We start from the raw sequence: 16,811 nt of genomic DNA, 5'->3' as shown, positions 1-16,811 counted from the left end.
TCATAATCAAAACTATAATAATTTTAAAGCTAACAATACATAAGTATATATCTACAAGGTTTTAATTATGGGGAAACAAACCTTTGATTGGCTTTTTGCTTCAAAATCATACCTTGCAAGCTTGTGGATGTTTAGGCAAATGGTCATTATTTGATTTATGGGATTTAAAAAAACAATTTATTATTGATTTCACTTAGCATGCTGATTTGATGGATATGCAATGCTTTGAAATAAATTATGCATAACATTCAATTTATAATTATATTGCTTTTGATCTGTCATGTTTTGCAAATGCATTAAATTGCAATGATTTTCATTTTAACATGATTGAGATACTCTGGGTAGGACCTGTTACCACACCAGGTTAAGTGTGGTCTTTGTGCACAAAGTAGTGATTGTTGATTATCAATATTTGATTTTAAAAGGGAACTTGAAGCCTCGATTCATATTGGTGATGATGTTTGAGAGAGTAAGCCTAAAGGCTATACTAAACCTACTTGAGGATGATGCTCACTTGTGGATTTTGATTACACAATGTATGGCATTAACACTTGAAATTTCCTATTAAATGGCAAGTGAAATTTACATATTCATTGGTGATCAGTTATTTCGCATTTATATATTTGAGACTCTTCATTCTACACTTGCCATTAGATTTACTATTGACTAGATATTGAAGTTGAAAGATTTTCTAGTACCTTAAATACAATCGTTTTCATATATGTTTACTTATGATTCATTATTTTTAAGACTTGCAAGGTATATAAACAAAATCTCTCAATTTAATGGAGTGTGTTTTCTACGCTTACTCTTGGATTTATAAACATTCCATCTTTATGTTTATTTCCTCTCTTCGCCTGCTCACGGGGCCGATGATCACTGAGTCTGTGAGACTCACACCCCTCTTATTTCCCTTTTTTACAAATTGGGATCAGCTTAGCGTATATTAATCGGTGCATACGGTCCACCGCAGATTAGGTAAAGGCATCTGCTAACCCGCTCTGAGTCACTTCGTTGCCTAGGGTTGTGTCATATAGAAATTGGTAGATGTTGCAAAATGTTGTAAACCCATGGACATGAAAGGTTTAAGACCTTATAATTGATATTTAATTATTATTATTTCGAATGGAGTAAACAGTAGTACAATTAATATTATTCGCTTATGTATGTAAATGTATATTTAATGAATCTAACGAAAATCTCAAATGAGGCTTGCTTGGGACTTGGTAGAATTCCTCGAAAGTCTCAGATGTCGGTAGTGATTGAGGTGGGGTCGTTACAGGTATCAATAGATTCCTTTCATGTATCGATACATTCTAGAATGTATCAATAGAATCGTTGCAAAATTGGCTTCTCAAGAGATTTTAGAGAGGTCTTCATGATTAAATGGTTTTTAATGAATTATGCAAAGATATTTTCCATGCAATATTATTCAGAGGATCATTAATAGCTATGTTTCATGAACATCATGGTAATGTGAAAGGATTTATGAATCATATGTATTTATGATTGCATAGTTACAGAAAACTCATATCCCCTGGCTTGTCCCCTTCCTTGTATCCACTCACGGAGTCTCTGTGATTCACACGTTATTTTTTCTCATTATTTTTGTTTCAGATCAGTGATAACTCTTTTAATAGTAGCTAGTGTCATGGAGACGTGATTCGTTTATTCCTCATTGGTAGGTGTCTAGCAGCCTCTTGATGCCTAGCGAGTCAGATCCTGTTCCACTGATGAGTCCGTCTATATTATGTTTATGTTTATAGACTATAAACGTGTTTTAATGGATTATGAACAAGTTATGTTAATGTAGCCAAATGTTTAAGCACTTTACATTATGAATGTTATGATAAAATATATATAATGGCTTAAGAGCCTAAATGGACACCTGAAGGTGTTAAGACATGTAAATATTATGGTGCACTGGAAATGTGGCACTCTGATAATATATGAAATGTTGCACTTACACTAATATATTGAGAAGTTCCATATATGTGTAATGTTTCGTATGATGGTATGAATGAGTTGATATTGTATGCCTATGGATGTTTATGTATGCTTCCAAATTTATGAATGTTTAATGATCTATGTTAAAGAGGCTTACTTGGGCCTAACGAGCTATACCCCTCTAAGTTCATACACCGGTCATGTTCTACCATAAAATGGAATGAGACAATTACCAATATGTTAGAAACCGAATGGGTTACACACATTAAGTGATATGATTAAAATTAAATAAGGATAATCAATTAAGTTGGACTTAATTGAAATAGATCAAAATAAATTGAGAAAATTAATTAAGTTCACAAAGACTTAATTGAATAAAAATACAAAATGTTGTATCTAGGGTTACAATTTAGTTTGGCTATATAAATATGTTATGTTAGTCAACTAAAACTCCAAGCCTTCAGTCACTTCTTAGTCGTTTCATAAAAGTAAGAAAAAAAATAGTTTTCTTTATTTGATAAAAATACGATTTGGCAAGAACTTTTGGCTTTTTTGTTTTAGAAACAAAACTTACTGGTACAAGTGAAATCCTATCTTTAAGAAGATCTTATTTGGTAACTGTGTGTATTACTATTAAAGGCCAAATATTTGAGTGGCTGAAGATTTAACAAATCCTAAAAGTGAGGAAGCAAAGATTTCAACTGCAAGACTTTCTAGACTGTCTTATTCTCTTTTCGAGTTACTTGTTTCATCACAAGTGTTTTTTTGGATTTAATTAACTCTTAATTACGATATCTAAAGTAAGGTACGTAATACTTAAACTTATGAGTGTTTATCATTAATCTGAAAATTACATAAAAAACACAAACATTGATCTTCAGGGTTTCAGCTATTTCTCTAATTAAATGTATTTTTATTTTCTCGTTGTGTTATGTTTTTAATTTCTTGATTATTTCATGCTTGAGAATGAGGTCGAGTCCTAATAATGAGGAGGTTTTTGAGGCAAAGTTGCCAAAGTTTTTTATAGTAGTTATGGATGCTCAGGTAGTGGTTGGTGATATGACAAATGTTCCAATTGTTAGGGAGTTTTTCGATGTAATTTCGGAAGAACTACAGGGCTTACAGCTACTAGAAGTTGAGTTTTGCATCGACTTGGTGTAGGATACTAGTCGATATCCATACCACCTTATCATATGGCATTAATAGAGCTTAAGGAGCTCAAGGATTAGATATTCATACTACCTTATGGTATGGCACCTGATATTTGAAGTTGAATTTTGCATCAACTTGGTGCACGATCTTGACTTTTCAACATTTTTCATTTTTTTTATTTTTTAGATGTTCTCATATCATTTTTAGTTTATTACATTTTATTAATAGCTCATTTTTCCATAATTTTTCCAATCACGTGGATAATTTTTCTATGTGGCATGCCATGTAATACCATTTGGCCGCCATCACGTCCATGTAAACATTCCATTACCAAATCTGTTTGTAAATTAACATGAGGATTAACAAAGTTATGTTTCAATAATATTAAGGATAGAAATAGCAAATTTTTAAACGTTTAGAATTGATTAGAATTGAAAGTGAAAAGCACAAACCTTTAGGTTTAGAAATATAATTTTCTTTTTTAAAAAAAGAATTGATCCTTGACAACTTCTTGAAATGATTTAACTCCTATACATTTGTTCTTACATTGTTACAAGCGACTCTTGAAGTTATTGAGCTATATTTATAAGCTTGTATGACTTAGGTGTATAAGTGCTTATGACTTAGGTGTAGATGCACTCATTAAGGGACAGTTTTGAATATCTTTTTTAATGATGATAAAAAAAGAGAGAAAGAAGACTAAGTTAAATAGAGTTTGATAGTCTTCATGTTTAATTTATGTGTGTGATGCTTAGTTATGGTTTTGTTGAATATTATATACTTGTTATTATAGATATTCAATATATTTTGCTTAGCTACTGTGGATATTGTATATTTTGTTTAGCTACTATAGATATTATAAATATTTTATTGCAAATCTTTAAAAAAAGTAGATGCATTAACTAAGGGGGAGCAACAAATTATACATATATATTTCAAGTATTCATATTGAACATAGACATTGCACTTTTAATCTAGGAGTGTTTTGTCATCATCAAAAATAAAAGAGAGAGAATATTGACTTAATGTGTTTTTGGTGATAACAAAATATTTTCATTCATTGGTGTCTAATTATATTATTTAAGTGTGCAGGAGAAAGCTTAAATTCATTAATATACTTGGCATTTGAAAGCAAGTCGAAATGCTTGCTCAGTTGCAAGATGGGTTAATTGGTTAAACAAAAAAAGAAGAAAGAGCTTTAATAAAGATAGATTAGTCTTAACTGATTAACATAAATCTTTAATCAATTAAAGCAATTTTGGGCGCTACACTAAAGACAGACAAAAAGATCTTAACTAGTTAACACAAGGTTTAATCAGTTAAGCGAGTGCTGGATGCAAAACAAAAACCTTTTACTCGATTAAAGGAAATGAGTTAACAGGCCAAAGGTCAAAGTTAAAGTGTCAAGAAGCGCCAAAATTCAAATTCAAAATATTGATGACCGTCCCAAGCACCAAACCAAAAAATTTAAAATTGAAGAATTTTTAATTGGTTGGAGCCCATTTTAATCAGTTAAAGATGAATGGAGAAAAGCTTTAATAAGTTAAAAGGAGTATTAATTTGTTAAAAGGAGGCTGGCCAAAAACAGTGCTTGAAGGTGCTTGAAAATAAAAAGTTATTAATTAGTTAATGCTATTGTTAATTAGTTAACACAGAGCAGTGTGCAAGTCAAAAAAGACTTAATCGATTAAAGCTTGCCTTTAACCGATTAATGAAGCACTATCTACACATTTGAATTTAAAAACAAAACGACAAAGTAACGGCAAAAAATAGCTAATTTCTATCTTCAATGTCTAGAAGTGATTTTTTCAAGTATTTAAAGCCTTTCCAACAGTCAAAAATTATATAGAGAACCCATCCAAAGTGATTTTGAGCTTAGAAGACCAAAAACCTTCTCTTTACACTTGTATTTCACTCCTATCCTTTGAAAAAGAGTGTTCGAGCTTAATTTGGTACATCTTAGATCAGCTAAGTAATCAATTGTACTTCATCTTTACTCTATTTCTAGTTTACTTAAAGTGTAAGAGACACTTTAAGGTAGATTAAGCTTGGGTTACCATGGTCGTTGTTGTAGGTTCTAACTTAGCCTTAGAAAAATTAGTTTTGGGTTTTGGTTGATCCTGGGAAAAACCACTATTAAAGGTTGTGGCTGAGCTTGTGAAAAGCCATTGTAAAAGCTTGGTGGAAGCTTGGGAATTTCACTAATTTTAGTGAATTGGTTTGAAATCCTTGATTGGGAGATCAAGCTAGTGGATGTAGGTCAAGGGGACCGAACCATTATAAATCATTGTGCTTTGTCTACTTTATCTTATTTTCCTATTTTTAACTTTTAAATCACTCCTTCGATAAGCTTTAAACTTCCATTATCAAATTCCCTCAATTAACTCTTAACTTGGAAAAATTTTCATATTATCTTGAAAGTGCTATTCACCCCTTCTAGCACTCTCTTTGGGACCAACAGATGTATGTGTTGGGATAGTCATATACATTATGGGCTAAGCATGTGAGTTATTTATGAAGTTATGAAATGTATGCCATGAGATGTATGTGGTGGGATAGTCATATACACTATGGGCTAAGCATGTGAGTTATTTATGAGATTATGAAATGCATGCCATAAGATGTATGTGCTGAAATAGTCATATACACTATGGGTTAAGTATGTAAGTGATTTATGAGGTCATGAAATGTATGCCATGAGATATATGTGTTGAGATAATCATATACACTATAGACTACATATGATGATGATTTATGGAAATGTTAGATGTTCATGATGCAAGTAAGGATGAGAACGATCCTAAGCTTAAGAAATCTTATGATGATTGTGGTTGATGCCAAAGTGTCACTCACATAGCTTTGATGATTGTTCACGCGAGGTGAACTAAACAGTAGTCAAGGCTTTGTCCATTACCCGCCTGAGTGAGGTGGGACTACTCGATAAATCGTGGATGAGGGCGGTGTGCCATTCACGAGAGCGTGCTAGGAATCCAAAATAGTGGGGGTTAAACCACTATTCGCCAGAATGGGATGGACCCATTCATAGTTAAAATGTTATGACGAATGAGATTAATGAGTTAGAGAAATGATTGAATGAGTATTACCACATGATTTACACTTAAATGCCTAGTTTATGATTATATGAGTATTAATGATATTATTCACACTGTAATGTGGTGATATTGACTTGGTTAGATCGAACCTTAGCCTAGGGAATGATCTCTTAATGCTACAAAGACTTATGAATAAGTTAGATTCAAGAAAATGCCCAGAAAGTTGGATTTTGTGAGAAAAGTATCGATAGATATGAAGTATGTATCGATACATTTTCAACAGAATGCTATAGGAGGCATTCTGTGTGAAATGTATCAATACATTACCAAGGGTATTGATAGATTCCTTTCATGTATCGATAGAATCGTTGGAAAATTGGCTTCTCAAGAGATTTGAAAGAGGTCTTCATGATTAAATGGTTTTTAATGAATTACGCAAAGATGTTTTCCATGCAATATTATTTAGAGGATGATTAAATGCTATGTTTCATAAACATCATGGTAATGTGAAAGGATTTATGAATCATATGTATTTGTAATTGCATAGTTACGAAAAACTCATATCCTTTGGCTTATCCCCTTCCTTGTATCCACTTACGGTGTCTTTGTGACTAACACGTTATTTTTTTGTTATTATTTTTGTTTTAGATCAATGATAACTCTTTTGATAGCAGCTAGTGTCATGGAGACGTGATTCATTCATTCCTCATTAGTAGGTGTCTAGTAGCCTCTTAATGCCTAGCGAGTCGGATCCTATTCCACTGGTGAGTTTGTCTATATTATATTTATGTTTATAGACTATAAACGTGTTTTAATGGATTATGAACAAGTTATGTTAATGTAGCCAAATGTTTGGGCACTTGACATTATGAATGTTATGTTAAAATATATATAATGGCTCAAGAGCCCAAATGGACACTCGAGGGTGTTGAGACATGTAAATATTATGATGCACTAGAAATGTGGCACTCTGATAATATATGAAATGTTGCACTTACACTAATATATTGAGAAGTTCCATATATGTGTAATGTTGCGTATGATGGTATGAATGGGTTGATATTGTATGCCTATGGATGTTTATAGATGCTTCCGCTTTGATGAATGTTTAATGATCTATGTTAAAAAGGCTTACTTAGGCCTAACAAGCTATATCCCTCTAGGTTCATGCACCGGTCATGTTCCACCATAAAATGGAATGAGACAATTACCAACATGTTAGAAGCCTAATGGGTTACACATATTAAGTGACATGATTAAAATTAAATAAGGATAATCAATTAAGTTGGACTTAATTGAAATAGATCAAAATAAATCGAGAAAATTAATTAAGTTCTTAAAGACTTAATTGAATAAAAATACAAATGTTGTCTCTAGGGTTACAACTTAGTTTTGCTAGATAAATATGCTATGTTAGCTAACTAAAACTCTAAGCTTTTAACCACTTCTTAGTCGTTTCATAAAAGTAAGAAAAGAAAAACAGTTTTCTTTATTTGATAGAAATAAGATTTGGTAAGAACTTTTGGTTTTTTTGTTTTAGAAACAAAACTTGCTGGCACAAGTGAAATCCTACCTTTAAGAAGATCTTATTCGGTAACTGTGTGTATTACTATTATAGGCCAAATACTTGAGTGGCTGAAGATTTGACAAATCCTAAAAGTGAGGAAGCAAAGATTTCAGCTGTAGGATTTTTTAAACTGTCTTATTCTCTTTTCGAGTTACTTGTTTCATTACAAGTGTTTTTTGGATTTAATTAACTCTTGATTACGATATCTATCTAAAGTAAGGTACGTAATACTTGAATCTATGAGTGTTCATAATTAATTTGAAAATTACATAAAAAACACAAACATTGATCTTGAGGGTTTTCAGCTATTTCTCTGATTAAATGTATTTTTATTTTCTTGCTGTGTTATGTTTTTAATTTTTTGATTATTTTCATGTTTGAGCATGGGATCAAATCCCAATAATGAGGAGGTTGTTGAGGTAAGGTTGCAAAAGTTTTTTCTAGTAGTTATGGATGCTCAGGTAATGGTTGGTGATATTATAGATGTGCCAATTGTTAGGGAGTTTTTCAATGTAATTTCGGAAGAACTACAGGGCTTACAGCTAGTATAGAAGTTGAGTTTTGCATAGACTTGGTGCAGGATAGTAGTCGATATCCATACCACCTTATCATTTGGCATCAACAATGTTAGTCCCAATTAAATGTGCTAGAAGGGGGGTGAATAGCACAATTTGACTCTTTCAAAAAATTGTCTCTAAGTGTAGACAAATACAAGGTAAAAGAAAGAATGAAAATAAAATAAAAACAAAGTAAATAAGACAACAGAATTTAGAGTGGTTCGGTCCAAGACCTACATCCACTACCTTGATTATCCAACCAAGGATTTTCCCACCAATCCACTAAGAACCGATAAAATTCACAAGCTTTCACCAAGCTTAACAATGACTTTTACTAGGCTTAGCCAAAACCTTTCACAATAGTTTTTCCTAGGCTTAACTATAACCCAACACCTAACTTTTTAAGGCTAAGTTAAAACCTTAATACAAACAAGCAATCCTAACTTGATTGAACCCCTTAGATTGGCCCTTTCACTCTAAGAACATAAAGAGAAATGAAAAAGAAGTGTACCTATGATCACAATGTTTATCTAAGTGGTATAAGTTGAAGTGCAAAATATAATTACAAGGATGGGCGTTGAGTGCAGTGAATTGCAGTGGATATTTTCTAGTTTTTCAACTCTTTTGTGTGTGCTTGGAAGCCTTAATGCACTTCTAGCCCGTTGGAACCCTCTTTTATACTTGGAGAAACAGCTTTGATGGTAGTTTGACAGTTTTTTGGCCATTGAAAACAGTTGGAAGTTGGTTCTAGCCATTAATCTGTCTTTTAGTGCAGAATTCAAACTTGTAGGCAGAATGCTCTTAGTCGACTAACTGATATCTTAGTCGATTAAGTCATCTCTGTCTTCTGTTCCCAGTTTCTGGTAGTTCTGGTAGTGTACACTTAGTCGACTAACTCATTTCTTGGTCAACTAAGTTGGTTTTGTTTCTCAACACTCTTAAGCCCGCCAACTTTTGATTTAAATCTTAGCTGACTAACTCTTCATTAATCGACTAAGAGGCTTCTGTCTTGTTGATCAATTGTGGCTTCTTTATTTCTATGCTCTTTGATATGTGCATTTTAATGATTGATAATTTATTTGCATATAAATTTTGTCTTGCACACTTAAGTATAAATATTAGACACAAATGAAATGAGAATATTTTATTATCATCAAAAACTAATGGAGCCAACAAACAGAGCTTAAGGAGCTCAAGGATCCGATATCCATACTACCTTATGGTATGGCACCTAATATTTGAAGTTGAATTTTGCATCAACTTGGTGCAGGATCTTGACTTTTGAACATTTTTCATTTTTTTTCATTTTTGAGATGTTCTCATATCATTTTTAGTTTATTACATTTTATTAATAACTTATTTTTCCATAATTTTTCCAATCATGTGGATAATATATCCATGTGGCATGCCATGTAATACCATTTGGCCACCATTACGTCCATGTAAACATTCCATTACCAAATCTGTTATGTAAACTAACATGAGGATTAACAAAGTTATGTTTCGATAATATTAAGGATAGAAATAGCAAATTTTTAAACGTTTATAATTGATTAGAATTGAAAGTGAAAAACACAAACCTTTATGCCTAGAAATGTAATTTAAAAAAAAGAGAAATGTAATTATGCTTTAAGGCTTTGAAAGCATCTTATTCATTAACAAACGTTTACAAATTGAATAATATTTGGTCTCTGTCCTTCACATTTACATTCATCATTACCATGTAAACTTGTAGTACAACTTTCTTAGGACATAATAAATGAGCAAGAGATAACCAACTATGAAGCACAATCTGTGAAAATAGCTAGTCTTCTTCCGCTGCAAAGATTTAACCCTGTGACCAAAGAATTTTGAATAAGTTAGATCTAAGCAAGGGAAAAATTCAAGATGGAAAAATTTAAATGTTCTTTTACTTTGCTGCTTTTGTTTGTATTTTTTTAGCACTTATTATCGTTTCTGTCATAAGTATACCTGTCAAAATGAGCTTGACCAATTTTTTATAAAATATGGGATGGGGTGGGCCTAAAAATTTAAATTCATATTAAAATCAAACCTAAATGGGTCAGTTCACTAAATCAGAGAGTTGAGGTGGGCTGGGGCGGGCCAGCCCTATAGGTCAAAAAAATTGATAATTTTAATTAATTTAATAATTTTATATATTTAACTATATAAAATTAATAATTTAATTATCAATAATATTGTTTATTTTATATATTTCAATGTGTTTAATCTTTACTTATCAAATTAATAATTTTCATTTATGAATTAAATCATAAAATAATTTTATTAATAAAAAATTTATTAAGTAAAATTATAAAAATAATTTTTTTTAAAAAAATAGACTAGTCCAACCGAACCCAACCCATGAGTTAGTAAAAGGTGAATTAAGTTGAGATTTTGATGATCCATATAAAAAATGAACTGACCCGATTTAACTCATTTTTTTTAACTCATAAAAACTTGGGTCGAACCGGACCTGCCCAATTCATATTGACATAAGCTTGTGATGCAAGTAAATTTATAGATTATGAGGTTGAGTAGAAGTCAGAGCTAGATGGCATGCCTTGTTCGCGAAGTTTCTGCAGCAGGTTGAGGGCCTTTGTCAGATACCACAAGTGGCGGTATTTGCTGGGGTTCAGCTGGAGCATCTAGCTCTGTTGATTGTTGGGGTTTAGTTATGGGCAAGGGCAGATGTACTTGGGCTTGTTCCCTTGGAATAGGCACAGTCCTTGCCTGTTACATTAACTTCGCAGGTGAGAAAAATATAATGGCATACCGTTCATGAATAATGTCCAAAATCACTCACCAAATTCCTAAATTGGAGATTGTAGAGCAGTTGAATGTATCTTTGCTTAGTTAGATTTTGTTCTTTGTTCAACTGCCTCCAAAATCCATAGATAGATCCCATGTTCAACAATTTGTTCGCATAAATCTCCCATGTATAGCTGCATATTCAAATAAATGCGAGATAAATTAACTCAGGATATTCAAATAAATGCAAGATAAATTAACTCAAGATATTCAATGAAAATTTCCCAGGCTAAACTTTTTCATTGGTGCCGTTTTAGTGTGTGGTACCATTCTTGTATGCGATGGAGTCCTGCAGCTGACACTCTCTTCCAATGTTCAGCATCTGTCCTGCACTTGTCAAAGAAATCAGCGATGATGTTGCTGGATTTATCCCCATTGTTTGGATCGATATGGAAACCTGAGACCCCATCTACAATTATCTCTGCTGGGCCTCCTTTGTTGGTTGCGAATGTGGGTAATCCACAGTTCATTGCTTCGATGACAGTCAGACCAAAGGCCTCATATAGTGCGGGCTGCACGAAAGCTCCCTTTGTATCAGCAATGCAACGATACAGCTCTCCATTGCGAAGCCTATCGGTTTGAGCGGCTATCCATCTGAATTGGCCCCTAAGTCGATATTGCTCCATCAGCTGATGCATCCTTTTAATTTCTGCTTGTTCTTCTCTGTCATTCGACTTGGATGGATCGAAGAATCCAGCAACAACAACGAGATTTACTAAATCTCTAAGCCTTTTGTTCTTTCCATACCACTCAGTTAGACCTGTAATGTTCTTCACTGTATCAAGTCTTGCCATAGAGAAGATAATCGGCTTACTCCGGTCTGCCAGAAAGCCACTGTTTCAAGCAAAATAAAATTAGGATTTCCCCTAGTTTCCTCGAACAATAATGTTGTCCAGTTGAGTCTTACATGTGCTCGTTGTTATCGTTCTGGCTGTAGAGTAATTCTTCAATGGCTGGATGGAAAGAGGATAGACGCCTCTTTTTCTCTGTGTAGGGAAAGTAGACTGACTGGTCAGCCCCCGGGGCAACTATGTTGAACTTTGGGTCGAAGATATTGATGCCTGAGACCACCCGATGAAGTCCAGGCATGGTAAATGCTGCATGACTTTCATATTGTCCAGGCTTTTCCTTGCTGGATCAAAGAAAATTCACCACTTTTTGAGTCAATGTTTCAGATAAGGTTTCATGTTATAATATGTTAATGATATTATACATATATTAATGTTAAAAAGTAAAAAAAATACAACCTTCCAGCAATTTCCTGATAGGTGCTGGTTATGATAAAATCAGTGGCATTCATTGCTATAATGTCAGCAGTGAATTGACATGAAAAGTGATACTTTGCTTCTAGTTCTTTCCATTTGACATCTGAATCTTCATACTTGGTTTTCTCTAAAGCGTGAGCTATAGTTCCCTGGCATATATTAAGATGTAATAAGTGCAGCTCAATTGTTTCATTGATGGAAATAATTTATGTAGGAGTCTGTTTGAACTAATCAAAGACAGTTACATACCTGAGTGATTCCAAGTTTGCGAGCCATTAGAGACGCCACCAAATTTCCATCACTGTAGTTTCCAATTATGAGGTCTGGCTTACATTCCATGTGTTCAAGGATTTTGGCAACAGCATCCTAGTCGTGAGAGAGAGAATCCAAGATTCCAAATAAGTTTAACTCCATATGGTAGAACAAAAAAAGTCCTTAAAAGGTAAGATATTTTCAAAAATAACTTTTTTTTTATAATTTTAATTATTTTTAGTTAAGTTAGATAAAATTATCTTTAATGAAACTACTGATTAGGTTGTTATACATTATATACAAAAACATATTACACGCCATTGTTAGATTGTTATATGCCATCTTGAAAAAAAATATTGTTGTTACACTCTATGTGCAAAAACATGTTACACGCCATGGTTAAAAAGGTTGTTACACTCCATGTTTAAAAAATATTATTGTTACACCCTATATTTAAAAATATTTTGTTACACTTTAATGCTTAAAATGTTGTTGTTACTTACGAATCAAAACTTCAAATCCTCTCAACTCTCTTCATTTCTTTTTGTGTTTTTGACAATTTGACACCGATTAAAGTGTTTCTAGCATTTTTTCATAAATCAAAATACAAATTTTCTTATCTAAAACACTTATTTCGACTAAAATTCAAAAAAAAGTTTTTTTGAAAACCTAGGTTTATAAATTTAAAATTCTTGAGTTTATTGGTGTTTAGGTCCCTAATTGATTAAATTAAAAACTATTTTAAACATCTGTGATCATTTTTATCATTTTAATTTTATCCAAAATACCTAAAAATAAATTCTCCAAATAGCCACCCATCAAAATACAGTAAAACCATTGCTTAGTGTTTTGAAAACGCAAGAAAGAAAAATCTGAAAACGTAGGAGAGAGAAATCGAGAATATAGCAGATGAATGCCGAAGAGAGAAATCGATAAAATTAGAGAGAGTGAGATGGTGAGAGAGATATAAATTGGAAGAAATTGTGATGAATTGTTTAATTTATTTCAAATAGTTTTAAGGGTATTTTTGTCAAGTCATAATTAAATATGATTAAAAATAATTAAATTTATTTTGATAGTTACTTTTGAAATGCCCTTATCAAAAAAGATTATTTTTCATAATTTTCTAAAAAAAAAAACAGCAAAGCAAGAATAAATATTAGACACTGAACGCAAACGCAAATACCTGTGCAAATTTCTCTAGATAAGGATAGATGTCAAACCGCGAAACCCATTGTTGAAGTACCCCATTATCTGTCTGGAATGGGACCCTAAGAATGTGAGAGTGCTTGGTATTGATGATCGGCTCCAGCTCTTGGTTGCACTTGGTTCCGCGAGCATCCGGAATAAGACGAGTTACCTATAATATTGCAAAATGCCATGTTGATGACAAGGTACAAAGTAGTAAGCACCCTCCTGTTTCGCAGTTGCTATTGCGTATATATGTAGCTTACCACTAGAATCTGAGGCTTCACAGCCAGGCCTTGTTGTTTAAATCTGAGTAGCAAGGCTTCCTCAAGGGCTTTTACTTGATCAAGAATATAAACTACCTGTTTAAATTTGCATAATAGATAACATTTTGTAAGTAATGGTAAACATAATCAGCATATTTCTGGCAGTTGGATCCATCTTTAATGTATGTTTCTGTTTTACCTGGCCCCCAGTATCCGGCAAACCGAGGACATCTGACTGCCCGAAGTAACCGTGAGGTGATAAGATTACGATCCCAAACACGGTTGGGAGCCAGCTAAAGAGTGACTCCAGTTTTGCCGGTTCCGGTGTTTGTAGCACCTCAGAAAGGGTCATCATTGTCTCTTGAACTCTTTCTGCATTGTGTCCCCATCCTTTCTCAAAACCTAACTCTTTTAACCTGAATATTTATGGGCACATTTGAAAACGTAAGAAAATATTTTTAGCTTGTATATTTGCTATTAAAGTAGCTGGGCTATGGTGGGGGGAAAGTGGAAAATACAATAACCTTTGCTCAAAGTTCTTGTATGGCGTATCCTTGGGTAATGCGGAGATGACATTGTTAGCTGTAAGTAGAGCTGTTTTAAGCTTGGCAACCGTATCTAGAGTTTCATTGATTAGGAGATCCTGAAATTCCAAGTACATGCATTCATGATTCTCCAAATAGTCTGCAATGCATCTCTACATAATGAAAATTGGAATAAAAGAATAAATGGAGCTACTTCGGTTACCTCCCCCTGGTGATTAAGGGCCAACAAGTAGTCCAGCAGTGGCCTTGAGCTTTCGGAGCTCTCCCATAGCTTTGAGAACATAAACTTTGAGATGTAGCTAACTCCATTACCAATGCTAGACGGAAGAGTTAAGTGAGGGGAATTGTAATTAATGGCAGCAAAATCTATTTCCAGAGCATTCTCATCATTTGACCTACACCGTAAAATAACCACAGCTGAGACTTGACAAGTTTCTACTGAAAACTAATTTCTTTTTCTAATTTTTTCCAACCAAGTGAAAGTAGCAAAAGCTGGAGCTGGAGCTGGAGCTAGACCTAAGTTCAAGAATCCATTGTAACTAAAGGGAAAAGAAATATAATTTATACCAATTTTGGTCGAAGATCATTTCTTTAAACTTCAAGTACTCTGAAGCGTTAATTGCATCTACATGGAGGTCTTCTGAGTTCACCTTAACAAACTCCCAGAAACCAGGATTTGGTCTTACAGCAAAAGCAATATATGGCGGAACAACAGCTGCTTCCTGCAAATTTTTAGATTCAATGCACAGTTGATCAGAGTATCCCACCAAAAAGCAAAAAGGAAAAAAAAAAAACCCTTTGCAGTTTAAAAGCTGTTAAGACCTGAGTGGATATCACAATGAAACCAATTAGTCCCTCCAGGATCTTGCTTCTCTCAACCTTGTCTTCTATTGATTTCTCTACTTCTTCCATCAAAAGTTGACGTTTCAGTAACCTTTTTCCTGTTGCCACCAACCTTTTGGCAGGAGATTAAAGCAGGGTCAAACTTTGCACTGATTAAAATGAATATTTCCACTGATTAAAATGCATTATTCTATGCCCGCTATATATACCTGCTGAAACATCTCTTCATATGGTAGGTGCTCTGCCTCAAAGCATCGGGCATGCTCTCTGCAATTGTGTCGGATCGTTTCAAGGGTTGGCGGGAATCCATTTCAGTAACAGCAACGCAAATATTACTCCGAATCAATAAGGATTATGAACCCACAAAGTCTAGACTTGCTGCATCTTGTTTTATACTCTTGAATATTTATAGAGTGACCGAGATCAAGAAAAGACATGGTGCAACTGCAAAGGCTAGGAAAGGGAGGAGGTCAAGGAACATTCTTTATTGTCATCGGTGGGAAATCTGATTTGGAAACAAGACAGATACCCATCATCAATAGATTGCTCTTTTTCCAAGATATCACAAAAAGTAGAACTAAAGAATAATGCTAAGGAACGTGTAAATTGTCCGTTGGGATTTTATTCTTTTCTTTTCTTCTCATGTCCGTTCCCTTGGTATCAAGGCTGATATTATGCCCACGTTGTGATCTATCATTACATATTTATCTTTGTTTTTCTCTCTTTATCAACATTACAAAATTTATTAATGAAAGACATAATGCATATTCTCATTAACTAATCAAGCATAGCACTCTAAATAATCTTCCTAGCGTCGGACACATTTAAAATAATAAACGTGTTGGGAGATCATCTGACATGGGAAAGAAATAACATTACAAAAATTCAAGTTATTCAATTTGGATTATTAATAGAAATTTTATTTTGACGGAGCAAAAAAAAAAAAATCCAAGTTATTCCCAAAAAAAACTTTTGTTGGAAAAATTTTATTGAAAAATTTCAATGAATTGTCATCGGATTATCGACGGAAGTTAATTTTATTATTTTTCAATGGAATTTTGATAGAATTTTTTGTGATAAATTCCATAAAATTTACTGATGAAAAGAATTTTGTCGGACAATGATAAGAACTTTTTTAGGTGCCAAACCAATGCAATGGACCGAATTTACCATGGAAGATTCTGCCGGTATCAATATTTCTTTTATTTGCTCATAATATAGTATTATATGTTAATTAAATGTTATCAAAATTAATAATGTATTATATGATATTAATAAGCATTATTTATTATGATATACAATATTTTATATATTGAATTAATTAATTATTAAGTTAATAAAGTATTTATCATATATGTTTAATTA

The 16,811-nt window shown here is 33.1% G+C and overlaps 1 protein-coding gene across 1 annotated transcript; it reads right to left on the bottom strand.

Moving 5' to 3' along the window:
• Positions 1–9,904: 9,904 nt before the first annotated feature.
• LOC18604515 (sucrose synthase 7-like) lies at positions 9,905–15,811 on the bottom strand. Its single transcript, XM_007037040.3, has 15 exons — positions 15,656–15,811; positions 15,426–15,558; positions 15,171–15,325; positions 14,806–14,998; positions 14,583–14,701; positions 14,258–14,474; positions 14,059–14,154; positions 13,791–13,964; positions 12,602–12,718; positions 12,335–12,501; positions 11,995–12,219; positions 11,355–11,921; positions 11,083–11,221; positions 10,840–11,009; positions 9,905–10,110 (listed from the first exon to the last, which is right to left on the bottom strand). The coding sequence occupies exons 1-15, from the start codon at positions 15,754–15,756 to the stop codon at positions 9,993–9,995; spliced, it is 2,691 nt and encodes an 896-aa protein (XP_007037102.3). The 5' UTR covers positions 15,757–15,811; the 3' UTR covers positions 9,905–9,992.
• Between the last annotated feature and the right edge of the window lie 1,000 nt (positions 15,812–16,811).

Source organism: Theobroma cacao, chromosome 3 (assembly GCF_053813885.1).
Source record: "Theobroma cacao isolate CCN51 chromosome 3, ASM5381388v1, whole genome shotgun sequence".
In the NCBI taxonomy this organism is placed as follows: domain Eukaryota; kingdom Viridiplantae; phylum Streptophyta; class Magnoliopsida; order Malvales; family Malvaceae; genus Theobroma; species Theobroma cacao.
The sequence above is the reverse complement of the archived record's forward strand: the minus strand, read 5'-3'. Positions and strand labels throughout refer to the sequence as shown.